This window comes from Talpa occidentalis, unplaced genomic scaffold (genome assembly GCF_014898055.3).
Source record: "Talpa occidentalis isolate TD23 unplaced genomic scaffold, MPIMG_talOcc4v2.1 talOcc4.9, whole genome shotgun sequence".
Taxonomy (NCBI): domain Eukaryota; kingdom Metazoa; phylum Chordata; class Mammalia; order Eulipotyphla; family Talpidae; genus Talpa; species Talpa occidentalis.
The window spans coordinates 82,935,312-82,962,316 of NW_023605305.1; the positions used below are offsets into that span (position 1 = coordinate 82,935,312).

General features: G+C 49.7%; 1 protein-coding gene across 2 annotated transcripts in view; it reads right to left on the reverse strand.

Moving 5' to 3' along the window:
* ADAM19 (ADAM metallopeptidase domain 19) overlaps nucleotides 1-27,005 on the reverse strand; it is a 77,056-nt gene that overhangs the window by 5,575 nt on the left and 44,476 nt on the right. Inside the window, exons 8-21 of one of the 2 annotated variants that reach the window (XM_037500176.2) lie at nucleotides 22,874-22,945; nucleotides 20,142-20,308; nucleotides 18,240-18,324; nucleotides 15,262-15,401; nucleotides 14,544-14,721; nucleotides 12,148-12,237; nucleotides 9,923-10,118; nucleotides 8,329-8,437; nucleotides 6,874-7,078; nucleotides 5,767-5,844; nucleotides 5,537-5,645; nucleotides 4,438-4,582; nucleotides 3,601-3,685; nucleotides 3,062-3,286 (exon numbers count right to left, since the gene is read on the reverse strand). In XM_037500176.2, the coding sequence (XP_037356073.1) occupies nucleotides 3,062-3,286; nucleotides 3,601-3,685; nucleotides 4,438-4,582; nucleotides 5,537-5,645; nucleotides 5,767-5,844; nucleotides 6,874-7,078; nucleotides 8,329-8,437; nucleotides 9,923-10,118; nucleotides 12,148-12,237; nucleotides 14,544-14,721; nucleotides 15,262-15,401; nucleotides 18,240-18,324; nucleotides 20,142-20,308; nucleotides 22,874-22,945 (1,884 nt within the window). The remainder of the gene's footprint in view (nucleotides 1-3,061; nucleotides 3,287-3,600; nucleotides 3,686-4,437; nucleotides 4,583-5,536; nucleotides 5,646-5,766; nucleotides 5,845-6,873; nucleotides 7,079-8,328; nucleotides 8,438-9,922; nucleotides 10,119-12,147; nucleotides 12,238-14,543; nucleotides 14,722-15,261; nucleotides 15,402-18,239; nucleotides 18,325-20,141; nucleotides 20,309-22,873; nucleotides 22,946-27,005) is intronic. The other variant, XM_037500177.2, reaches the window with a different exon arrangement.

Genomic DNA, 27,005 nt, shown 5'->3' on the forward strand with positions numbered 1-27,005 from the left:
GAAGTTTCTCAGTCATCAGGAAACAGCAGAAACTAAATCTCAGAACAGAAAAGCAGTGACTCTGGAGACCAAAAAGCTATCTTCTCCAGTTACCACCCTTCCCTGAAGGATAATGCCACCCCCCTTTCCAACCCTGACAGCTGCCCCACCACAGCGGCTGCTAGAGCCAGGGCAGTGATCCTTGCAGGAAGCGACAGTGGGCACAGGTCAGGATGAGGGGAGAGCTGAGCTCCTGGCTGCTAGTTGTGCTGAATAAGGACAGGGTGGGGGAGGGGTAACCTGGACAGGCACCTTATTGACAGGGACACTGGGCCTCTCAAGCAGCATCCTGCCACCGTCATACCTGCCCAGTGGGGCAAAGCCCCACTGTCTCCCAGTGGCAGAGTCAGAGACACTAGGCCCATTGCTCCCTTCTTCAGGAAGGGGCCCTCCTCAGTCAGGATGGGTAGGACAGACACTGAAGCAGGGTGGTCGCTCTGGCCAACGCCCCTCTGTTTCCAAGTGCTATTTCCCTCTCTACATCTCTTTCATCCACCTCCCTCCATCTCGCCAGGTCCCCTCCCCCAGCTCCCCTGCATGTCAGTTAAACTTCTGAGTAGGCTGTCCATGCACCCGGCCTTACCCCACCTCCATCAGTAACCCACAGTGCGCTACAGGGAGCCTCCTGTTATTAATAACTACTTTTTAAAAACCGAAGTGTAATATACATATCAAAACATGAACCATAAATATACAATCAGATGAATTCTCACAAAGTGAACGCACCTCTGTAATCTCTACCCAGGTCAAAACAGAAGACGGACAGCCCCAGGAGCATGTATGTGCCCCTTCTGGGCACTGAGCCTCCCTCCAAGAGTGATCCTGGTAAATATCAAATCTGATCATGTCCCTGGCAAACCACCACTGCCCCCTTCTCACAGAATGCAGACCAAAGTCCTGACCACAGCCTGGCCCGGCCTGGCCCAGCCTGGCCCCTCTCCAGCCTCCTCTCATAGCTGCGTGGACATAGTCACATGGGCCTGGAAGCCCCTTCCACCTGTGGGGCTCACTCCCTACTAGCAGGTCTCTGGATCAGGACAGCTCTTTCCTCTTACGCAGCTTACAGTTTGCTACTTTCTGCTCCTCCCTCATGTCTCAGCTCATGTCACCTCCACTGGAAGCCATCCCAGATTTCCCAGATGAGGGCAGCTTCCCCTGTAACTCTGAACCTCTGTGTCGTGGCTCTGATCAACATGTAACCCCACATATCCAAGTCTGTTCCCCAGCAGAATGGGAGCTCTGGCTTCACCACCGCCTCTCCAGGGGGTTTGGTTACCCAGTTAGGAGGGGACTGAGCTGTGATCTGGAGCATGCGTGTGTCCCACTCTACTCATGACCCCAGGTCAGGTCCTGGTCTGCATGGTGAAGAGGACCCTGGAGTGAGTCCAGGGCTCAAGTCCAGGCTCCTTCCAACCTTGGAAGGAGGTAGGTTGTCCCTTCAACCCGGTGGGACTCAGTCACTGGCCAGAACACCAAGGCAGCACTAACATCTGCTGGACATGGCTCCGAGGAAGGAGGTAGTGGAAGGAATTGAATCCTGCAGCTTGTGCTCACAGCGGCCTGGCACACTGCCTGCCTTGGAGGAAACTTACTGGGCCCTGGGGCCCAGGAGAAGTGAGTTGGCTTCTGTGGGAGCTCCTGGGTGGGCAGCCTTCTGCATGCTGGATGCCTGCCAGCACCACTCAGGAGAGCAGGTGACAGGGCAGGCCGAGGAGACTCTGTGGTGCCTCCCTCGGCTGGATTCACTGCCCTGGGAGATGTGATCTAGCACTAAGACCCTGATGCCCTTTCTCTCCTGCATTACAGGTGGATCTGCCACCAGCCGAGTTCACATGTTGCACCTTAGAATGTGACTGCACTTGGAGATGTGGCCTGGAAAGGGGTAATGAAGTTAAAGAGGACTTAAAGTGGATACCGATTGAATCTGACTGGTGTCCTTGTAAGAAGAGGAAATCCAGACCCACAGAGACATAGGGGCACATGTGCTCGGGGAGGAGATAGGAGGAGCTGTTGTCTGCCAGCCAAAGAGAGAGGCCTTTCAAGAGCCCAACCTGTTGACACCTTGACCCTACACGTCCAGCCTCCAGAGCTATGAGGGAATCTCTGTGGTTCAAGCCCCCTGGTCTGTGGTAACTGGTCATCCAAATGACAGCAGCAGCTCCACAATCACAGAGGACCTAAACTGAGGCTCTCAGCTCCACCAGTGACACCGCCTCATGTTCCAGGGACCGGCCAAGACCTGGGCCAGTTTCACAGTCCCAGAGTCAGCCCAGGCCCCAAGGGAGCCCTCTGGGACAAGCCCAAGAAAAGCAGACACAGGAGGGAGATAGGTAAGACCCTTGCCCACAAGAATCACACCACAACACAGTGGCTGGGTCCAAATGGGTGGCAGCGTGCTCATCACAGCCCCAGAAACTGCGTGAGCCAAGAGGTAGCACCAGCAGCCGTCCAAGCACAGATATGCCAAGGAGCAGGCTGCTGGCGGCTGGCCAGCCTTCCCACCAATGCCAGGGCTGGGGCAAACAGCCCAGACCCAGCTCACACCTCCCCAAGGTTCCTGCCCCTTGAATGAGCAAGGCATCAGGGGCAGGCCTTGAAGATGCCCATGGTCAAGAGCTGGAGGAACACCAAGATGTGACAAGAGAAATAGAGGGCATGGAACTCAAGCTTTGGGGGCAGGAAAGGCTTCTTGTGGTGGTGTATCTCAGGGACCTAAAGATGACTAAAAGCTTGCCCAGCAGAGAGGAGTGTGTCAGGCAGAAGACATGGCAACTGCAAAGGCCGAGAGATAACGAAAGGAGCTTGCAGTGCTGAATGAAGTTCATTTGGGGGGAAGGCGGATAGTGGATCATCGTAGCCAGGCAGGGAGGAAATGCCCTCACCCACCATGCCCCGAAACTACCAGAATGCAGGAAGAAGAGTCAGCTGCCCTTGCCAGCTCTCCCTTGCCAGCCTGTCATTCCCCATCACTGAGAACCTTAAAAGCAACGCCCCCAGCCCAGGGGTGTAAGAAGTCACATACCTGGGACAGGATGCAGTTGGGTGCAGGGGGCACTGGCCGGCTTGGGGGAGGCCCCCTGGATGACTCCTTCCTTTCTACTTGGATGCTGGCCCCCGGGGAGTTCCGAGCAGTCGTGCTGAGATGGGAGGGCAATGGCGCAGGTGGGGCCCTGACATGCAGGTAATCTGGAGGGGGCCGGGGAGGAGGCTGGGATGGCTTCCTTGGGATCTCGGGGGTGTTGGTGACCTATATGCATAATAAGATAGAGTGTGAGAGACACAGGAATCCCCATGGCACTTAAAATCTCAGGGATGCCTCGTGGGTCTCACTGGGCTGGCCAGTGGCCAAGGGAGGACATGCTGACCTGTGAAATCCCCAGCATCCCAAAGACACCTGCAAGCATTAGTCCTAAGGAGTGTCAGAACCAACTGAATGACTCTCTGGCCAATAAACTGGTGTTTATTACCAATCCCACGAGCCCACAGAATTTCTTAGGGAAATCCAGGAGGATTCTGAGGGATAAAGAAAAAGTAGCAAAGTCCAAAGTGCAAAATGCTTACCTTTCGCTTGCCTTGAGGTGTCTGCAGCTTGAACGTTGGGTTGGCGTGGCCAGTTCCACTGTTCAGAGATGCCCTGAAGGGACAACTAGTAGCGGGACAGAGAGGAGGAGAGTGAGCGCTTTCTCAAGGGTCAGGACCTGAGCACCCACTGACCCAAGCATAGACGCTAAGTGGCTAGATCTGCTCCAAGTCTGCTAACTCCAGCTCCTGAGGTACAAGGATGAGTGTTGCCCCTGGTGAATCCCCAGGAGAGGTGGCCTGATACAAAGAACTTTCCCTTGGCAACGTCTTCCCTTCCTTTGCAGACCTTGCACTCTAAGGAGCTACGAGGATGTCACCAGCCATTAGCCAACCCTGCAGGTATATATTCAGAGAGATGTGGGATTTAAAATCCCCTCCAGGACAATTAACAAGTGCAATTAATAGGGAACTCAGAGACAACATCCAAAGAGATCAATCACCAACAGGAAGTCAGAGTTTGGCTTGTGTTGTTGTCCCACCAGCCCTTTGGTCGACTAGGGTTTGTTATTCCTTCCTGTGGCCGTCTGTTCTTCAAAACAGGAACCAATTCAGTCAGAGAAAGGAGGGCCAATAGATTTCATTTCCTATTCCCATGTGAGTTAGCTGGGGGCATTGAACTGAGAAGGATTTTGAAGCGATGGCAGGATCAGGAGAGTATTTACATAAGATACCCAGTGATGACATCTGCTATGGTCATGGAGCACTTGACCTCCCTGACAGACCCACAACCACCCACCTGTTCCCTGGGCACTGTTTCCTATGCAGAAAACTTGATCACCCCTAGGACCCCAAGTCCTTTCTGGTACCCCGTCATACCTGAACTGTTGCCTCAACTTGGAAGAGAGGACTACGTGCTGGAGTGGGCGCAGCTTGCTGTTCTGCTTACAGCAGTAGTATATCAGCATGAGGACCACCAGCATGAAGATGGCCGTGAGTACTCCCACCACTGTCGAGCCCATGCCTGCCAGAAACAAGCCACAGGAGTCAAAAGCTGACTGGTTATAGCCATGGATTCCAAACTATGTCTGCCTCAGACTTTACCAAATACCTGATATGCATATATTATTTCTTCTAACACAAAAATTATCATAAAAACACACCCATTACCTTGTACTGAGAAACCAATAATATTAGCTTAAACAGCCAGGTCAGGTGGCTGATAAAACTGTTCCGGTCTCTTGTTTCATTGAAGAGAGTCCCTTGTGAGGTGAGGAGTTCAAGCTCTACAATTATTTACCACTGGTTTTCAGCATGAACCAGGATTTTCCTGGACGCAAGGCAACCAATGTAAACACTGAGAGACTGAGCCTGACCTAAGACTAGAAGTTTCATGCATATCCACAATGTCACCTTGGGACTCATCAAAACTGCCTCAAAATCCTCATAAATTAAAGATTTAAATGTGTAAGATAGATGCACACTAGAGAAACACTACTTCTGTCTGTTTCATAGTTTGGGATTGCTTCTTTGAAAGAGTTTGTTAAAAGAAACAGTTACTATTTTTTTAAGGGTTGAAAAAAGCTGCAAATCTTCTGAGTGTTAGTCTCAGAATCTGAGTCACAATGATGTGCCTCAAATATTTACAAATAACTGTAAACAAATATTCACACTGAATATTTGTAAGTGGCTGAGCAGCTAGATGCCACCCCATGCCACCCCACAAATGGGATTATTCAGTAACCTGTCTTAATCACCCATCTCAGGAGAAGGGACAAAGGAGGAGCAGCCAAGTTGAGCTCAGGCCGGCTACCAACCTCAGACGTTCCTCCCACAAGATCCCACTTTTCCTTGTCCCCAAATTCATAAAATCAGGACCAGAAGCTGACTCAATGCAGACACTGCAACAGCCACCTGCCCCGTGTGCCCAGCCCTCCTCACAAAGATGGGTAAGGGTCCAAGCAGGCTGGGCACTCACTCTGGGGGGGCATTGGCCCGCTGTCAATGCTGCCACCATTGCCGGGTGTGTCACAGTAGGGGGGGTCCCAGCCTGGGAAGCAGTGGCAGTTCCTGTTGTTGTTGCAGACCTAGAGGGAGGAAGAAGGGGGAAGGGAGAAGTCAGAGGCATCAGCACCATGGACAGCACCAGTCTCCCACGGCCCTGACCCCAGGACACCAGGATAGGAGACCCCAGAAGCACACACATACCCCATGGCCATTGCACTTCTTCCCGCAGCCTTCCGTTTCAAAGAAGGAGGTGTTCCTGCACTGACCCTCAAAGCAAATCTGTAGTGAGGAGGAAACCAAACTGTGAGTACAACAGCAAGGATGGGGCATCTGGACGCAGGGTTTGCTCTTAGAACATGTGGGCCTCAGATCAGCCACTTTAGGCTCTTTATTACAGTTCAAAACTGAAAGCCTAAAAAGTCAAGGACAGGACAGAAGCTAACTAAATCCTGCTACTACTTTTGTAATCAGGGAGAAAATAACTATTATATTGTTAAAACATTATATTTAACAATATGATATTAAATTAAAAATGGGTTATTACAATCTATCTCAATGTATGTTAGTTATATATTAATTACTTCATTATATATTAACAAGCAATAATTTTAATATTATACTTAAAATCAGTGATGATGGTGAGAGTCATCTACCCTGGACGAGGTACTGAACTGAGTGCCCAGGGCTAACTCTGACGTGCCATTATTTCCCAGGCTTCCTAGTCTAGTCCATCTCTCTCACTTTTTTAATTTTATATATATTTTTTTTATTTATACAATAGCCGGGGTACAGGCCAGAGGCACAGGAGGGTGAGAGGACACACCAAAGACAGTGGGGGGCAGAACAGGCAGACAGACCGAAAGCACTGCTGAGGGGAGCAGCAGGTGAGACAGGAAAGGTCTGCCGTGCCATGTGGGTATCTTCTCAGCCGGCTGAGGATCAAACCCACGCTGCAGAGGCTGTGGACAGCTTCACAGCACTGCGCTCAACCAGCTGTGCCACAGGGGAGGCCCTGGTCCATCTCTTAACCGTGGAAATTAAGGAAGAGGGTGTAAGATTTAGCCAATGATAATGAACAACAGGGATGATAGTTAGCCCATGTAGATGGTTTACAGGCATTGCCCCATTTACTTCTTATACAATTCTATGGAGTGGGAGCTTGTTATGACTAACATATTTATAAAGGAAGATACTCTGGCTCAGAGAGATGGGGGCTGGGATGTGAGCCCACCATGCTCCTCCCAGAACCAGGCTCAGTCACTGCCCTTTGCAACCAGGTCCCAAGTGAAGCTGCAGGAAGGGACTCACATGATTGTAGCCACATTTGGTTCCAGTCATCACTAGGCCTGGGTCCAACATGTCACCCTCCTCCTCGGGACCTCGGTAGACATGGGTGCCCCGGCACTGGATATGCCTCCCATTCACAATGATGGTAGTGTCAATGGGCACTGCATTGGACTCCAGGGGCCGGGCCTCAGAACTCTGACACTGGATCTTCCCACACTTGGCATCTCTGAACCGAGGGGGTAGGGGGGAGAGGGAAGGAGAGAGAATTAGAGGTTGGGAGGAGCTGAGGCAGAGAAGCACTTCAGTTTGTCTTGAGCACGACAGCAGGATGAGGAGGGGGAAGCATAGAGGGGCAATGTGTGTGCTCTAGGGACCCACCAGGAGAGACTTCACATACACTCAGCCCAAGGCCTGAAAACAAGGCCCATGTCCCCGAGCAGATCTAGGCCAGAGAGCTGGCCTTAGAAATCCTCTTTCCTGAAAGGACAGCTGCCCGAATGAGCAACCTGCACCCTGTACACCTTGTACCCATAAGCACCAAGGGGCTCCAATCAAGCCCAGTGCCATTCCAATTCACCATTATCCCTCACTCCTGCATTCACTTTTCAGGCCCTGCCAATGCTCCCTCCTATGTTTATCCTAATTCATGCCACTAGTCTCTCTTACCTAGACACCAGGAAACTCGTCTCTCTGCTTCCAGTCTTCCCCATAGGAGTCTAACTGCTCTCAAGTCAAAATCCAAGCTCTCCAGTGATATATTCAAGGCTTTTCATGATCTGGGACCTGCTTCATTAACCAGGGTCATTTCTCAGAAGATCCCTCTCCAGTGGTCCCCAACATTGTACTTTATATCAAACTGTTATCAGTTCTTCCTACCACCAGTTGTCCTCTACTCATCTCTCTGGGACACTCTTCCACGTATCAGCACTAACCCCAACCTGTTCAACTAATTTCTCCAGATCCCAGCTTAGGTATAACTTCCTTTTGGAAAGCAACTTGACCCACTAAGACTGGGTTGGGTAGCTCTCTCTACATTCCCATCATCACACTGTACTATTAATGAAAAGTTCGCTGTCCTCAGCAGAGTAACTGGCATGTGGAAAACCTTCCACAGAAAGTAGATGGGTGATAAATGGTTGGATGGATGTGTGAGTAATGGGATATTCAGGGAAGGGTATAGGTATAATTAGCACCCTTCAGAAATGACCCAAGAGGAATGACTCCCTGCCCTACTGTAAGATGGTCCCCAAAGGAAATCTGATCAGCTTTCAAGGAACGATGGCCACCCACACCCCCTCTGACCTCTTTAGGGCTGATAGTGCCTTGTCACACAAAGACCTAAAGTGGGTAACTGGCTCCCACTTATTTCAAGGTCCAGCTCCATGCCCGCCATGCTGCTGGGTGGGCAGGGGTGAGGAGGCCTAAGTGTAATTGCTGTCAGGCCTCAGCTCCTGGGCTCTGCCCTCTGGTCATCACCTCATGTTGCACTTCTTGTGTTCCCCATTCAGGTCCTTCCCGCAGTTTCCAAAGGCGTCCCCTGCCACATTCACCTTCTCGAAGCAGAGATCAGGAGCAGGCCGAGCCCCTGGATGGGCAAGAGACAGCTATCAGTACACCAGCCAGCCTTAGCAGATGTCAGGAGCTCCCAGAGGGCAAAGCTAGCCCCTGATAACATGAAGAGGTTAAGAAAATTTTGGGGAGGAAATCATCAGCTTCTTCTTGTGCTCTCATCAACACTCCCCCACCCCCACCTACTCAACACTGACTCAGATAGGAAGGTTTTTTTTTATCAGACTAACTGAGGCTTTACATCTGTGGGAGGGTAATATACTAGGCCTTGTCTCTAATGAAGAAGGGCTGCTCTGTTTCAGGAATTTTTTTAAATAGGTAACACATGCACAAAATTTTAAGTAAAGAATGTTTTGGGAATTTTTCCAATAAACTATTCCAATTTCCACTTCTGTACTCTCTGGAGAGCAATCACATGATATCCATGTATCTGGAGATGGCTGTTTCTCTTGTAGGTATAGCTCCTTTGTATCTTCTCGAGAGACCCCACTGAACAGAGAACAGTGGCGTAGTCTAGCCCCTGGTCTTATCTTGAGTTTCACTTCATATGTCGTGGGAGATGATTTTACTCAGCACAGACACAGCTGCCTCCTTTTATTCAGTTGCCTCGTGTTCCACTGGATGAGTGTCTGGATTCATCCAGTGGGCCCCCACAGAAGGCTCTAAAGGCTGGAAGGTATAACTAAAAGCCGCAGGGTATGGCCTTGTGACTATCTTCACACAGGGGCCAGCGGTGTAGGGCACCCTCCTGGGGAGTAGGTGGTGGGGCCAATGATAAGTGCATTCAACTTCTGATATCTCAGGCCTCCCTGGTGGCGCAAGAGGTTAAGATGCAACCTATGAAGCTGTCCACAGCCACTGCAGCACGAGTTCAATCCCCCGGCCAGCCAGGGAGCAACCCACATGGCACAGCAGACCTCTCCTGACTCGCCCACTGCTCCCCTCAGCAGTGTACTTCAGTCAATCTGCCTGTTCTGTTCCCCACTCTGTCTCTGGTGAATCCTCTCACCCCCACACACCTCTGGCCTGCACCCCAGCTCTTGTATGCATAAATAAATAAATCTTTAAAAAAAAAAACTTCTGATATCTCCAAATCGCTTTCCACAGGAGAGACAGCTCTCTGATTCTCCATACTCTCTGCATGATATTATTTTTGTTCTTATGGTTGTAGTTTTAGTATTATCATAATTTCATTACTATAGTAACCTTCCAATCTTTGCCAACCTGATATATGAAAAATCTCATCTCGTCATAGTTACAATTTGCTTTCACTTAACACAAGTGAGGTTAGAGATCTTGGGTTAAGGGCCATTGGCATTTCCTTCTCTGTCTCTAGCCTCAGCCTGTTTTTTTTTCTGTTGGATTGTTCTTATCTGTTTAGCCACTCCAGGAATCGAACTCATCAGGGAATTGGAAGGACACTGTTCACCGCCCCCTGAAAGTCCACCCCGAGTGCCAAGGGGAGGCAGGCTTAGCAAGGGAGGGGCCTCGTCAGCCTTACCAGGGCCCCACAGCTGCTGACACTGCTCCTGGTAGGTGAGGCACATGCCATTGTAGCAGTAGGCCTGGCCGCCCTCGCAGGGGGTACCGTCCATCTGGTAGAAGTTGGTGGGGCAGTGGGGAGACGTGCCCGTGCAGAACTCTGGGAGGTCACACTGCCGCGCCTGCTTACGGCACACGGTGCCAGGGGCCAGCAGCTGAGCCCAGAGACAGAAAAAGGAAACAGTCAGTCTCCAGTCAGCCCACAACCCTCTCCCAAAAGGGCTCATGTGTGAGCAGCTCTTGGGGGACAGTTTCCCATGACTGTACTGCACATGACCCCATCAGCTCAACCCCCAAACTAATAACAGGAATAGGACCTAGTTTCCTGGGTGTTTGCACACATGCTAACTCAGTGCCTTCTCACGGCCCACTTAAGAAGTTGGCGAGAACTCATATTTACACAACAATTAAGTTTACAAAGTGCATTAGTCATAAAGGCTACTTCTGTGGAGCCTCCACATTTTAAGTGCCCAGGACAAATTCACCTCATTTAGCTTCACGATAGTCCTGTGTTGTGTCACATCCCTGCTGTATAGACGCTTGCAATATTAAGCAATGTATCTCAAGGCTCAGGGTTAGTGAGTGGGTGCGGACCCAGGCCCACTTACACGCAGGCACACACGCACACAAGCTCACACACAGAGCTACTAATATAATACAAATACAAACTTGCCCCTGGACATCTCTGTGTGGATTCCGTACGTGCACAGGAAGCATGAACACTATCGCCCCACCACCTCTCTGAACGCAAACAGCACTTAGCGCTAATGCAGCCCCATGACTGAGCCAAGCGCTGGGCCACGGTATACACACTTCTCTCATGTGCCCCTCACAATGTCCATGAGACAGTCACTGCATGTGTCTCCTTCTGTAGCTAAGATGCCCTGGTCAGCACCACAGGTGGGGGACAAGTAAAGAAGGTGTCCACTTGAGTTCCTGGCTCCCCAGGAGTTTGGCTTTACTGACACACTGTTTTACAGCTAAGGGACACAGTTCAGATGCCCACATCACACTCCCAGGAGTTGGACCAAGGGTCACAGATCCAGGCTAGTCTCTCCCCACATACTTCTCCTCATCGTATGCCCTCACTCATATGTGAAAGATAAAGCACCAAAGGAAATGAATGAACAAAGCAAAACCGAAGCAAAGTCTTAGATCATGAGAACAAAATGGAGATTACCAGAGGGAAGGGAGATTAGGGTGGGTAAATCAGGTCAATTGTATGGATAGAAACTATACTTTTGGGGGGACCATAGCATAGAATACAGGGATTTACAGTGCTTACACTGTGAAAAAAAAAAATGGTATCGTAAACCAATGTTACTATAATTTAAAAAAAATTGTTTGGAAAACAGACCTCATACAAAATTACGTATGTATATAAAATCACCTATGTATGCACGCACACACACATGCACACACACACACCCCTCATTACACAGGTATACCACATAATCCCCCAGCAAGGCCTAGGATTACATTTTATAATTAAGCACATCAATATTTCTGCAATTAAATTTATTCACTTTAAATGTGATTTATAAAATACTATCATTAGTTTCATATCAATTCAGGTCAATTCTGCCACCAAATGAGTGGGGAAAAGTACTTTTTCAGTTTTTGGAATTTCTGGATTCCAGAATCATAGGTGAGGGCGTGGAGTGCTCTAGTAATACTACTTGTGACATCAACACATAGACTTGAAGACGGGGCTCCAGAGTCAGGAGGCCACTTCAGCCCCTTCTCTGTGTGGGCCTGGGCAAGCCACTTGCACCCTCTGAGCCCATTTCCTCATCTTTAATTGTGGATAATAATAGACATCTCATGAGGCTCTTGTCAGTATCGGATGAGATAATATGCACAAAACTGACTGCACTGTGCCTGGCATCTAACATGAGGTTCATTAACACTAATCAAAGTTATGGCAATAATTATTTTGAGCTCCAAATAACAGGAAGCCTACTCTGTCTGCACACTTCTTTCTTTCAACTATGTAATCTCCCACTTTCCAGCCTCTGGGGTAGAATGTCATTTGTATAAGGACATAAGCATACTTTGTTCCAGGAGCTTCCAGCTCCATGTTCCTCAAATTTGCTGCCACGGCTTTCCCAAGGGGGATTCCAGATCTCCACCTCAGGGGGCACAGGCTGTGGGGGGTCTGGGGGCAGTGAGTGGGCCACCTACCTTGCACCGGTGGCAGCAGGAGCCATGGGCACACTCCGCTCCTTCTCTCAGGGTGCAGTTGGAGGCATTGCAGCAAGCGTTGTCACACTCCTGGGGAGGCAGACGGTGACCATGAGCCTCTGGGCAGCCAGGGCCTTCATGTGCCCTGGAGCCCATGCTCCACGAAGAGTCTTTACCAAAAAATCACTTTCTGGCTCTCTCGCTAAGGGAGTGTGTATGAACATAGCAAAATGTACAAATGTATGGTCATTAGTAAGACGCAAGCTACACCTTTGAGACATGCTTCACACAACCACAGTATCCACACTGTTTGACTTGATACAACGTGCACTTTTCTCCTTGGAATAGCATGTTCTTCTGCAATGTGATTTTTAGCATGGTAATTCATTCCACGGACATTCTGAGATTTGTTTTCCTCCCCCCCAGAAAGAATATCAGAGATTTCTTCTACTATTGTCTGCTCCGCCCCAACACTCCCAGACCCATTTTCTCCTAAAAAGAGGCCACAAGGAGCAAAGGCATGCCGGCACAACCTCTGAACACCGATTATGTCAACTCTGGGACCTGCTGCCTCAGACTTCTCCTGCCATCTGCTGCTCTTACTCTGTGCTCACTGGCCTGGATCTTTCCAGGACAGAAGGTCTGTAGGGCTTCCCTGCTCTCTGATCCTGCTTCCTGCCACACAGATCCTGATTTCTGACACAGTGTGAGATTGAAAAGATGATGCTACGCCTCAGTGATGCTTGTATCCTCAACACACGCCTGCTACACCCACAGGCCTATCAGGAATCCACCTCTTGACCACATGCGAGCTCCATGCACAGGTCCCTCAGGACCCTCACAGCCTGAGGTGGGTTCATCATTCATTTCATCCCCATTTCACAGGAGATCCCAGGCTCAGGCAAGTTCTGCCTGGGGCCCATGAGGTGTATTAACTATATCTTAGCCACAGCTGTCTAGGAGTCCTGTGTGTTGGAGAGACACACACCACCCCTGACCACAGATGCCCATCTATCTGTCTCCAATAAGAGGAGGAATAAGACAGTTTCCCCCCACCCATGTCCCGCCATCCTCGGCTCCAGGCAGAAATGTATGCTTTCCCTTTCCCACGTTTTTCACACATGGTTCCTCCTCTACCTAAATGTGCCTCCCCTGCTCCTGCACCTTGCTAACTCCAACCACTGCCTTGGATATGGGTCAGAGGTCACACCGCCATCCAAGCAGGGCCACTGTCACGTGCCCACAGCACCTGGTCCCGGGGCCCTCCTGGCACTCACCAAGGGTGGTGCTTACCGTTTGCCATTCTTGGGTCACTGTGTATTTCCCTCACTAGACTGCAGGTGCTGCAAGGACAGGGACCATGTCTAATTTTGCCTCCGTCTACCCCTAGCGTGTAATACTGCACCCACATGCAGTAAATAATATTTGTTGAATAAGCAGCTGCTCTGAATATAAACCAAGTAACAGAGCTCACTTGGAAGGCCGCTTCCCACCCCTGGGCCTCCAGATAGCACAACCCTCCCTCCTGCAGGGTCTAAACTATGGTGGCTGAGTCATTAACTGTTTTTTTTTTTTTTTTTTTTTTTTTCATTACAATAGTTGAATGTTGGCATTGAAAAAACAAGCAAACTATAGAAAAGATGATCAAGTTTTGCAGTCCTTTGCCAGGTGTACAGGTCCTTCACCCCACCCCCATTGTAGCTACCCGCCCATTCACCCCCTAAGGGTTGTACACAAATTGACATACATATCTCATACTTCAAAAATAGGGACGAAACTAGCTGGTTCTGCTTTTTTGCAGGACAACAGGCATCTGTTTAAAATGACAGTGCTCAGCCATAGGCTGCCCCTCATTCTGAAGACCAGAAGGAAGGAAAGCCGCCCCGCCCCCCAATCAACACAATTTTGCTCTTCTTCCTCCCGCAGCCCTTCTCAGACTGACAGCACTTCCTATGTCCGCTTTCCATCATCCCTTCTCCAGGCCAAGCCGCATGGACTTGTTATTTTAAGTATCCTCAGAAGACCCAGGTTCAAGTTCATGTATCCGGCTGCAGAGCCTCCAGAATAAATTTAGTGCAGCTGCAGCACTGGGGAGGCCATCTGGAGCCACACTGGGGAAGAGGCTGTGGTTTCTGGTTCACCAGACACTCACATGAGAATTCGACCCTGATTTGGACACAAACAGTGCCAACCCCAAGCTAGTGGGAAGGTGGGGAGGGCAGGAGAGGCCCATATTTAAGGATTACTCCTCATGTCTTATTTGTGATGGGGTCTCTAATAGCCAGGTGCAGGACATGTTTATGACAAAGAAATTTTCAGTTGTACATTCTTTGACCTTGAGGTTTGAAACCAATGCACATTCTTGCCCGCCCACCAGCCACACCAGGACACCTTACCTCTTCCTCCCCACAGTCACACTCCTCTCCATCCTCCAGGTAGCCGTTCCCACACCTCCGGCCCCCGTACAGGGTGCTGGTGTCCGGCATATTGGACAGACACATTCCCCCGCCTGACTGCAGATACCGGTCCAGTTCCTTCCGGTTGCACCCGTTGAACACGCGGGGGAAGGGGTGTCTGGCAGGGGACAAAGTCTGGGTTACCTGGGAATCTGTGCATCAAGCAGCCTGAACAGTTGTCAGTCCTGCGGCCATGAGGCTGATTCCACCTGTGTCAGAACCCCGTGTCCAAAGAACATACCTTCTGCCTCCTCAAGGACATCACCGATACATTAACTCACAATTCTCTCTACCAATTAAGAAATGTCAACCCCCTAGTGACGTTTTCTCCTCACTCTGATGGAGCAGGTATTTGAGCATCAGAGGCAGCCATGTCTGCCCTTTGTGTGAAGGAGATGTAATAAATCAAGCTTAGTGAGTGTGATGCTCACTATTAGGTCTCTTGAGCCTCAGAGCTAAATAAAAACACCAGCAACCCAAACTTATCCTGAAGCTGACATTAAATAGAGATTTTCTTGCAATAGAAGAAGAGGCCAAGAAAGATCAAGATCATGGGTTTAATTTCATCCTTGAGCTAGAGGTGGTCCCTGATCTCTGCACCAGCCTTGTACACTCAGCCCTCCTCCCCATCCTGACCTCCCCTCCCTACTGGACTCACCCGGTGGCGGCAGCCATGATGCAGCCCCCATCTGCTGCGCTGGCTGAGCAGCAATCTGCAGAATCATGGCTCATGCCAAAGTTGTGGCCCATCTCATGGGCCATGGTGGCAGCCACACCTATGGCGTTCTCAGAGTGGTCCTGCTCAGGGACAGAAGCAGGTCAAGAACACAGACCCTCAGACCCCCCACCCTGCCTTTTCTTTAGCCAAGCTGGCCACTGACACTTGATCACCAGGCATGTGGCTCAGTGAGAAAGCCTGGGCTTTCCTCCACCCACTGTTTTTAGTCCCTACTTTTCTAACATTCCCCCCAGTTTTGCTGAAACATAATTGTAAAGGTTTCATGTGTACAACATGACAATTTGATATATGCACGCAATGTGAAGTGATCACAACAGCAAATCTAGTTAACGAGCACTACCTTGATGGAGGCTAAGAGTAGAAAATTTGGGAAGGAGGCATCACAAGATCAGAAACCAGAGGCTGGGGTAGAAATGATTTACATAGTTGTTAAACAAGCTATAGAAAAGTAAAGTATCCAGAAGTGCAGACCGAGGCCCAGACCACAGAGGCCCAGACCAGAGGCAGAAGATATGGATTTGGGGCCACTGTAAAAATCATTGGTCTTTCAAATCTACCTAGTCACACTAAATATAGAGAAAATGCATAGGCGCCAACCCTAGAAACAATTACTTTAACAGCAGCTAGCCACCCCACAAAGGAATGAGCCCCTCCCAAAGAGAATACCCGTACAATTTCTGCACTGGCAAGATGCCCGCCTGTGACTGTGCAGGCGTCTCTTCTAGCAAATCTATTCCCTTCGGGGGCAGCTCTTTGTGCATGCTTGTCTATGCAAGCATCCTTTCCTTCACTTTCCTTTTTATAATAAACCTGACATTTTGGATGTAACTGAACGTCTCTGCCTCATGGAAAACCAGCCATGTGCCACTGGAAGGGGAGTTCTGATGAAACTTTTCTTGGAGGTAACCCAAGGACCCCACTCTTCGAACCCAACACCTTTCCAAACAACATCAACCTCATAGTTATGTAACAGGGTGGTCCCCAGGAAAGGGGGAGGTTCCAGGTTCCCTGCCCCACCCAAGGGAGGGTGGAGCTGAGCAGGAAGAGGGGAAGCTGCAGAAGAGACTGAGGAAGGAAGGAGCAGGATGGAGCCAGAAGACCTGGAGGAGGTGCATGGAGCCTAGAGACACGTGAAGAAACTGCGCTTGTCTTTTGGTCGTGGACTGGGTGACACAGATGTGGGTGAGACCCGTGGGGAGGTGACCATGGCAGCTTTTATCTGGATGTTGATTTTGCTCTTTTCCTTCCGGGCTTGTCCAGTTGTTTGTGACCCTTTTCTGTGGGTCCCCACTGGAAGATGCTTTAGACTTGTGGCAGGCTTTGGGGCTTTGCTCTGGGCCAATCCCATTTGGATGGACTTTTACCCACGAGGGGACGGGTAACTTTGGGTGCTTCATTTAGAAACTAGACTCTTTGCCTTACCTGTATTGTTTCCTAGTTTTATTAAAGTTCCTTCCCATTAAAGTCTCATATGTTTTGTGTTGATGCGGCGGATGGCAGAACCCATTTAGAATAGGCAGGTTTGCGGGGCTTGGGCTACCCCTCTCCCTGTCCTATAACAGTTACACAGTTACAGTGTTTTTTTTTAAAGATTCATTCACTTCCCAACTTTTAGATATTCAATACAGTATTGTTAACTATAGTTACCATACCGTACATGACATCCCCAAGACTTACTTATCTAGAAATGGAAATTTTGTCTTTGACCATCTCTGCTGCGTACCCCCACCTCTGGCAACCAGCAATCTGATCTGATTCTATGAGCTGGGTTTTTTTTTCAAATCCCATATGTAAGAAAGATCATACAGTAGTTGTCTTTCTCTGTCTGACTTTGAAAAAAAAAAAGAGTTGGCTATTTATCCAGTCTGAGCTTCATAAGCGAAGTGTTTAGATGATACTGAGTGCTGTTAAAAAAATGCTAGGCATTGCTTCCACTAGACATCTGAAGAGGTGTGAACCTGTACTCCTAAAGCACACACATGTTACAAACCAACATTACCTCAATAAAAAAAATACAACTAAAAAATGAACAGAACACTCTCAGAGTCCCTGGAAAAAAAATATTTAAAAAGAAAAAGCAAGCCCATGCTTTTGACCACCAAGCTGCATCCGTCATTAAACACAGGATGGACAGGATGGAAGACAAAAGGGTAGCGGGCCTCCTGAACTCTCGTAGGCAGGTCAGAAGTGAACAGTCAAACCACTCTTTCACAGAGCAGTAATTCCCCACCCGACCATGAGTGGGCTCTCTGTTCATAATGGCATGTTTACCTAACACCTGACCTGGAACACAAGACCTCTGTTATCTCTGCCCCACTGCCCCCAGCGCCTGGTTTAGAACAAACTAGAGATCTAAATACCTGAAAACATTGCCTCCAGGGTGCCCCAGAGCTGGAAAACCAGAGATAAAGCACAATAATGGGACATTCACCCCATACCTACATTTTTTAGAATTCAATGACTTCATGTTAAACAACTTCCCTTCTTGATGTCAAAAATGTCACCACCCACCCCTAGCAATGTCAAGTAGAAAATTATTTTCACAAGATGCTGCCCTGGGGCCTCCCTGGTAGCGCAAGGGATTAATAAGCACAGCACTGTGAAGTTATCTGCAGCCTCTGCAGCAAGAGATCGATCCCTGGCCAGGGAGGTGACCCACATGGTGCAGCAGACCTCTCCTGTCTCACCTGCTGCTCCCCTCAGCAGTGTATTTCAGTCAGTCTGCCTGTTCTGTTCCCTACTCTGTCTCTGGTGAATCCTCTCACCCCCAGCACCTCTGGCCTATACCCCAGTTCTTGTATGCATAAATAAATACATCTTAAAAAAAAAAAAAGATGTTGTCCTGTCCTGTAAGGTGGTCTGCCTGCCGCAGCACCTACATGTCAGCTGAGACTCACCATGTTGACTCCGCCGGACTGGTACACAGAGCACATGGCCATGAGGGGGGCCAGGCCGATGGTGGTGCCGTGGAAGGACATGCCCCTGCAGGAGGGAAGAAAAGATGTGACTTGGGAGGGCCCAGAGGGCAGTTCCAAAGTGCCCAGAAGCAGGTGGCCACCATGGTGTCTCCTGGCCCCACTGACATTCCCAAATCAGTCCCAGGGTCCAGGCCCTGGGACTCTCAGCCAATTGGACAACTTCCAGGACACCACACCTCTGATTTCCGCTCACCTACTCTCTCACCACTCCAGGAAAATGGAAAGAGCAAACATCCCCTTTTTCTCACAGTGTACCAACCACCCCCTCCCTTGGACGGAAATGGGCGGCTTGCAAAGCTGCATCCCATCCCAGATGCAGAGGAAATGGCAGAGGGAGGGGAGCGTGGCACAGGCCCTAAAGCTAAAGTGAATCATGCCCACTTCCTCCAGCTGCTGGAGAGCAGGGCACATCTCTGCTCTGCAGTCTGTGCAATAGGGGCTGGGGAAGTGGGGCAGCAGCTGTGGGGGCTGAGGCTTCATCCCCACCTCACTCTGGGGCCAAGGAAACAGATGTGCCACATCATGAGCCTCCCAAAGTGCAGCTGGGAAGCTGCGTGCCCAGGAGAGCTGTTTGTCTGTTTTGCAGTTCTGATCCTTATCTACCAAGGGTCAGTTACTAGCCAGTTGAAGACACCCCTCTCTCAGCTGTATTCATCCAGGGAAGGAGCAAATGAAATGCCAGTTTTCATGCAAGTGACAAACCTATCATTTACTTAAAGGATCTATGTGGAAATTCATTGCAAGTTACTTTTACAGCGCCCCATCTTTCTCCCCATCTACACCATGACATCTTGGAGGCATGAGACTACTATTTATTTTGGGGGTTATTTGAATCAGACACATAGTTGGTGCTTAATAAATGTTTGCTGAACTCAAGACAGATGTATCTACAGAGATACAACCTGCAAAAGAATAAGTAAAACAGACACAAATCTATATGAAGTCCTACTGGTGATTTTATGAACTTAGACGTGGCTCTGGGGATTTTCTACTAGAAACCCAGGCCCACACTTCGAGGCTCAGGTCAAAAGTTCTGGCACCATTGTAAAGTAACCATTCATAGCCCAGGTTTGGGGTACAGCTCTTTCCTTTGGTTTCTCTGAAAGAGGGAACCATGGCTTAAATGCTTATTGATTCCTAGAGCTACTTAACAAAGAGAAGAAAGCTGGTTTTATTGTCCACGTGTCTTTTGTGTAAGTGCCTCCAAATAACTTTGGAAGGCAATACTAATAAATAGCCGTTGGGGGACTGTCACCTACCACCATGACCCCCATCATTGTTAGTTCTGTCCAGGACTGAAGAAACTCCAGTACAAACCTGCTTGCCAACATCTCCATCACACCGACACCAGGCTCCTGCATCAGGGCCCCTCTGACTTTCTCAGGTACTCAGCCCTGATCCCAGCAACCAAGTGAGCGAAAACCTAAGGGACCCCTCCCTGAAGGCTGCCTGTGTGGGACACTGGCTCATGTAGTAGAATAGAGCCCAGATCCAGATGAACTCCTAGAAAGCCTGTCTCCCAGCGGCCTGTGACCAGCGGCCCTTCCCCAAGCACACATGCAGTCATGTCGGATGCTCGCCAGGACAGCCGAGAGTCTGACCGTCTCATCTACTTCGTAGACACTTCTCTGTGTTGTTATGATTCAGACTTGTTCATGTTTCCTAGTGTGTGCTGAGAAATATGTGATTATCTGGCCCGATCGTTAGGACAGCCTAGTACAGCCAGCACATGCCACCAGAAAGAGAAGCAGAGGGATGGTCTGGCACTGCACCCAGGTTGGGGTTGGATGGCCAAGGCCACCAGGTAGAAAGGTCACTTACGTGATTAACTGCGCATTGTCGTGGTTCTTCTGGGCAAGCAGCTTGCGCCTCCAGCTAAGAAACGACCAGAGGGTGGAATAGGGGTTCTCAGAAACTTCACACATGTTCCCATGTGTCCACACTTCCAAGCCCACCAGAGCAATCCGGATGTTCAAGGACCGGTAGAACTGAAAGACACACAGAAAAGGCCCAGAGTCATCCATCACCCCACCTGACACTTCCAAGCCCCCTCTGCACCTCAGTGCTCAGAGCCAAAACCAGCTTCCCTTATGAAGGCACAGGTTCCCTAAGGATGGGGCACAGGGGTTCCTAGTTCAACTTTTCAGAGGGGGGGTGTCCTGAGAGGGACGCACAGCCTCCTGGGGCAGAGCTGGGAGCCTGGACTAAGAGGAACGAAACCAACATGGGCACAAACTAGCACCCAGATGCAGAAGGGGCGTTTGCGTGGAACAAGGTCAAAGGGGTTCCTGTGTCCCAAAGAGTCTAGGTGTTGGGAAGCACTCACTGTGTACCAGGCACTCAGGCAGACAGAGCGAAGCAGCCTGCCCGGCTCAGCAGGAAGACCAAGGCCAGGTGGTCGTCCGTGCCCCACACTGCTTAGCACTGGAGGATTGACACATCCAGTCAACTTGCCCCAAGGAATGTGTGGGGAGATGGCTTAAGATTCAGGGATGTCATGGGAAATTCTGATTTTCCTGTTTGGTGCAGGTCAATTTTTACAGAAGTTATGGGGGCTTGGGCCCACATTTGAACTTGCTTCACTAGGGAACTTTGTAAGGAAGGACTTAAACTTGGCATTTTGCACAGTTAAGGAAAAGCACTTTGGATCAAGGTCATGATTCAGCAATTTAGTGCAGTTCATTCCAGTTTTAGTTCAACATCAGTTCAGTTCAAACAGCTGGGTCAGCAAGCCTCCAAAAGTGGGGCTGCCTTCCCTTGCCCCAGCCAAGAGTGACCCACACCAGCCAACACTTTACTTCACCGCACCCACGAGCCAGCAGGCGGGGTTCCCCATGAGGACTGGTGTTTGCTGACACCTTTCTTCTTTGGTTTTTCATCAGCACCCTTAGTTTTGGCATCCGGACAGTGGAGGGGGTCACACTGGGAGACCCAGCCAAGCCTTCCACCTCCTGGTTTCCAGAACAATGGCTGTCACGTGGTGAAAGCAAGTCTGCCTCCTGTCCCCTCTACGCCCCCCTCACGGCCTCCCGGAAAAAGAGCTTTTCTTGTTTTCCCAGATGTTGAGTGTTTGGGTTGTAGAATCATTTGGATGTTATTGCTGAGTGAGTGGAGAACATGGAGGGTTGGACTGTGCCCCTGGAGCCCTTCCTTCCTCAAAGTGCCAGTGTTTGACTTTCTCCTGCCACCTGTCCCCAACTGGCATTGCCAAGGCCACCAGGACAGGTCAAAAACATGGGGTGCAGACCCTGACACCTGATGACTGCAGAACATGACCAAATTTACTTGTAAATCCCTAAAAAAAAAAAAAATGAAGTTCTCTCTATCCCCAATGTTTAGGGGAAAAAAAAAAAAAAAGATTTTCTCTTTAGACCTAGGATGCAGGACTCTGTAGCAGGACCAGAGTTAAGTTGCAGGAGTTTTTAGTATGCTGAAATTGTACAATAAATGTTATTAGAGATCCTTCAAAACACTAAAATCTATGTTTTAAGAGAGAAATGGGGAAAGGGAGGAGGGGCCCAATGAGCTGTGGTGGAGGGTTATGGGTGCTCTGGTGCTCAGCATGACGTGGTAACAACATTTAAGGAGGTGTGAATCTGCACCCCTACATCCTATACTGTGTAATTAAAAAAAAAAAAAGAGAGAAAACAAAGACAAACAAAAAAGGATTTAATCATGTACATTTTCCATATCTATGTAATTAAACTTGGCCTTTCCTCCTATTAAAATAAATAAATAAACAGATAAATAATAAAATCTACTTTTTGAACCAATAAACAACCAGCCAGTCAAAAGGCTAAATGCCATGACAAAGTAAAGACAAAAAAGGGGGCGTTATCATTCTGAGCCACCTATTCTACTGCATTCTACCTCTTCTCATATAAACAGAATAGTCCCAAGTCCCTCCACAGTCTATTCAAGTAAAATTCAGGAATTTGGGTGTTTTCTAAGAACATGGTATCAAAGGGCCTGACCCCTATACAGCCTTCCTCAGATGGAGAGGGTACAGGCTGGCCCCAAACCACCTCTCAGCTTTAAAGGCTGTCCTTTTCCGTGGTGCTGCGAAGCTCAGTTCTCCCAGGGCGGAGAGTCCCTGTCTCTATACTTAGAAAGGACCTCTTAAACGGGGCTCCTGCAGGTCTGCCATGGCAGGGATGCAGGAGAGGTAGAAAGACAGCAGCCCGGGTCCCCACCCCTGTGCTTCAGCTTAGTCTGTTTTCATCTGACTTTCAGATCGGATGTTGGCATGAGATTTCCTTTTAAAAATTTATTCCACGAAGAAAATAAAAATAACCAGAAGCCATTGATTTTAGGTCAACCCCTCTATTTTGAAAATTTAAAAGCAAAATTGCAACCCAAAGGAGACTTACTTGCCCAAGGTCATACAGTTTAAGGCTTCGTCATGCCCTTGGAACTGTCATTGCATTGCTGTCACCGCTCAGGATCGGGTTGGGCAGCCAATGCAGACAGAGCAGTTCAGGGACCATGTGTTATCCTTTTCTGCACCCCACAAAGGTGCCTGCACCTTCCCACAAGTACACACCTGGTCTCACCTTATCAACATAATTGGCGATCTCCATGAGCTTATGTTTGGTGGCATCCTGGTCTCGTCGATTCTTCTGAAACTAAATGGAACAAGCAGACTGAGGTAAGGCCCCGGAGCCCTTCCCTCCTGTCTTCATCACTTTCTATCTTTTAGCAGATCCTGGGTCACACCCATCCCACTACCCCCAATCACTGGCTCCGTGTTGGGCACATGTGGGCATGCCATCATTATGTAGTGCATTGAACTGTCTGCCTCCAGCCTCTCCTCGAATTATAAGGCCTCCCGCAAACTCCCACTGGAGCTCAGAAGAGGGACCTGTCCATCCTGGCCATCACTACAACATGAACCTCCTCACATGACACCCCTCCATGGATCATTCAACTCTGGGTAATTGTTGCTGAGCCCCTATTGTGTGCAAGGCAGCACACCCAAAAGAGTGAGTTCCTGGTCTGAGCCAGAGGAATGTCAAGAAAAGCAGAGAGAGGACCAGAGTCACAACAGGGGTTGATTCTGATTTGTAAGGCATCTACAACAGAAACAGGCTGAGAACACAGGCGCGGAAATAACAGTGATGGGCAGCCAGGAGGATGCCACAGATGGGGTGCTGGTGACAAGGACCTCCCAGGTGGACAGGCCATGTGTTCCAGGGAGGAGGGCTGGGGTTTGGGGGAGTCAGCTCATGGGGCTCAGCAGCAGAGAGTGCTGTGCTTGATTAGCAATGTCTGCCAGGGAACAGGAGAGAGGTCTGTCTGGCTGCCTCCATTCAGCTGCAGTGATGGAGGAGAGCCTAATCACGCGAAGGTAAAACCTGCCACCACTGCAACTGAAATTCACCAGTGGCGGGGATGCCTGTGCTTGCCATGGTGCCACCAAAGCTGGGTATCTATTTGATTTACCCTGGGCACATAGCACACATGTTACTTCAATTCTAAACCTTTGTGTCTCCCTCTACCCCATCCCACGAGAATATCCAGGTGAAAGATAAAAGGAGCAGCTGTTGGAGTATTTGTTGGGGAGGGGGTGTGTTCAAGCCCTGGCACAAGGGAAAAACTCACCACTGCCCCATCTTACTGCTTTTGGAATCCCTGGGCTTCCCGGGGCCCCCACTCCCCAGATCTTCTCCCTGTCACCACAGCTTTCTACAGTTAGTCAATGCGAGGTGCTGTGACCTTGACCCTCCCCTGGTATAATCCTGAAATGGTTCGTTATACAGTCACCCCTTCTCTAAATAGCCCTCACCACAGAAAGTAGTGCTGTATTTAGTGACTGTCAGAACTTCAGAGTCAGATGCGTGATCTTTCAAATATCTTATTCCCATCTTCAAAAGACTACTATAATACCAACACTGTTGAAGGAACGTAGCATGTTATCCTGACAAGTCTGACGCAGGAGCTGTCAAACTTTCTGTACTGCTCAGGCTGTACTATCTCAGGCTCTGTGGCCATATTGGCTCTGTCGCCACCCCAGGGCTCCAAAGCAGTCACGTATAAGACACACACCAGCTGGCATGGATGTGTCTGGTGAAACCTTATTGACAAAACACATGATGGCTGGACTTGGCTGCAAGCTGGGGGGTACAGACCTCTGATGTGAAGCAGTTTCAGCTTTCTACTTTCCAGGCACAGGAAGTATGTGGTGCATCTCCTGGCCTCCCATATCCCACCTGCTGTCAGTATCACAAAAATCCTTTTTTTTTTTAAAGATTTATTTATACAAGAACCAGGATACAGGCCAGACGCGCGGGAGGGTGAGAGGATTCACCAGACAGAGCGGGGAACAGAACAGCCAGACTGACAAAATACACTGCTGAGGGGAGCAGCAGGTTGAGACGGGAGAGGTCTGCTGCGCCATGTCCAGCGCTGCAGAGGCTGCGGACAGCTTCACAGCTCTGAGCTCAACCACCTGCGCTACCAGGGGAGTCCCTCACGAAAGTCCTTTGCATGCCCCTTCGACAGTTTTCCTGGTCCCTCCTACAACTAGCCACCTCGCTGTCCCCCTGGGTCCCAAGGAATAATGAAGCAAAGCCCTGTCACATTTTCTGACAACTCTGCAGACAACACCACCGTCCACGTGAGAGCCCAGACGAGCCGCCTGTCCTGTCTCACTCCAGGGTATAAATCAGACAAGGCAGCCTGGCCCTCCCCTCCTGGTCTGCACACCCTCTTAGATTAATTAATTGTCAGGAAGACATTTCTGCCTGCAGAGGATGCAGCCCCTGGAGGACGGGATGGGGAGAGGTGGGGAGGGGCGGGAGCCTGAGCCTGGGAGCCCATCCCCCGGGGTGACAAGTCCTCCTTCCCCTCCCAGGAATCATGAATCATTCCCAGCCTTCAGCAGAGCCCCTGAGAAATGAGCATGTTCCCCATCCTCAGTGCTTGTCTGTCCACCCTCCCCACCTGTCTCCCATCCAACGTGGCTGCATAAATCACTCTCCCCCCATAACAGGACCAAGCTTTAGGTGACACTGCAGTCCTTGGAGGCACCTTGTCCTCTAGGGAGCTTGCTGTGACCTTGGGATCAGGAAGCTGAGGAGACACAATCTCTCTCCCTGCCCCCTCTTCTCCAGTTTCCAGACTCACACCAGTGGGTTTAAATCCAGGCCTCAAAATTCTGCCGGGGGACTGCAAGCCTTAAGGGAGGAGCACCCCAATTTGCATTAGAGTAACCATATTTCTTTTTTTTTTTTTAAAGATTTATTTATTTATTTATACAAGCACTGGGTACAGTCAGAAGCGCGGGAGGGTGAGAGAATCCACCAGAGCCAGAGCGGGGAGCAGTACAGAAGGACCGAAGCAGAAGGACCGAAGTACACTGCTGAGGGGAGCAGTGGGCAGTAGGAGAGGTCTGCGCGTCATGTGGGACCCTCGCCAGCCGGGGAGCGAACCGGCGCTGCAGAGGCTGCGGCAGCTTTGCAGCCCTGCACTCAACCGCTGCGCCACCGGGGAGGCCCTAGAGTAACCATATTTCTATATACTTAACTAGTGGGGTCCCAGGAGCTTTTGTCTAAACAAAGGAATCTATGGTCGAAAAAAAGAATGACTACAGAACACTGTGTCAGGCGATCAAGAATACAAAGCTTAAAAGGAAAACTGTCCTGGAGTGGGCAGCCCCAGCTTCCTCCCAGTACCCCCTCTTTGGGCAGTACTATTGGGCAGGGGCTGTAATGTTACTTTCTCCCACAGTCCTGGGGCCTCAATTTCTAACTCAGCTTGGATTTTGCTCCTAAGATCACTCCCCCACCCTAGACACACCACACACACACACACACACACACACACACACACACCAGTCTTTGGAAAGGAGAACAAAAGAAAAGGGAAAAAAAAAAGGGCTGCTGGAAAAACCAATACTGACCTCAATTAAAGAGCAAAACTCTCCTCAAAGTGAACATAACGTTCGTTCCCTCGGCGAGAAGTGCCCTTCACCTCTACTTCTCTGCCCAGTTAACAACTCCTTGTCCTTGAAGACAGCCGGAGGGCCACAGCCGCCTGCAGCTAACACTCAGAGGAATCTCTTCCCGGCTATGGCCTAGAGCTGTCCCCACCACCCTGCACTGCTTTGGGACAGCAGCCGGGGAGAGCAGAGAGCTGTGCTGAATAAGGCCTTTAAGGGAGCTGGTGACTGAACCTTCCAGATGACACGTAGCTATGGTGAGTCCTGTCCTAAGGGAGCCCCAGTCCGGCAGGCAGTGTTAGCACATTTGCCGACAGACAGCCCACCTTCACCTTCCATGCGCAAGAAATGTGCTCAGCTGCGCTGCTGAGTCTGTGTGTGAAGTGGAAAGGAAAGGTCAAATATGGCTAATCTGGACAAATATGGGTGAACATCATGGCTCAGAGACACTGTCCCCAATCCTAAAGCCACGTTGCTGTCCCCATTACCAGCCTCCAAGCCCTGGTACATCTGAGCAGTTACTCCACGTGGAACCATGGGGTTTTTGTGCAGTTATTGTCAGCTCTGTGATGTGGTGGGGCTATCTTATTCAGAGCTAAATCTCTTGGTGCCAAGCACTGCACTGGGCACAGTAACAGAAAATCAAGAAATTGTGTGCATGAATAAATGAAATCAAAGAGTGAAAGAGGGGAGTGTTCACCAAATCTTAGAAGCCAAGGCACTCTGAGCCTGTCTGATATAAGAAA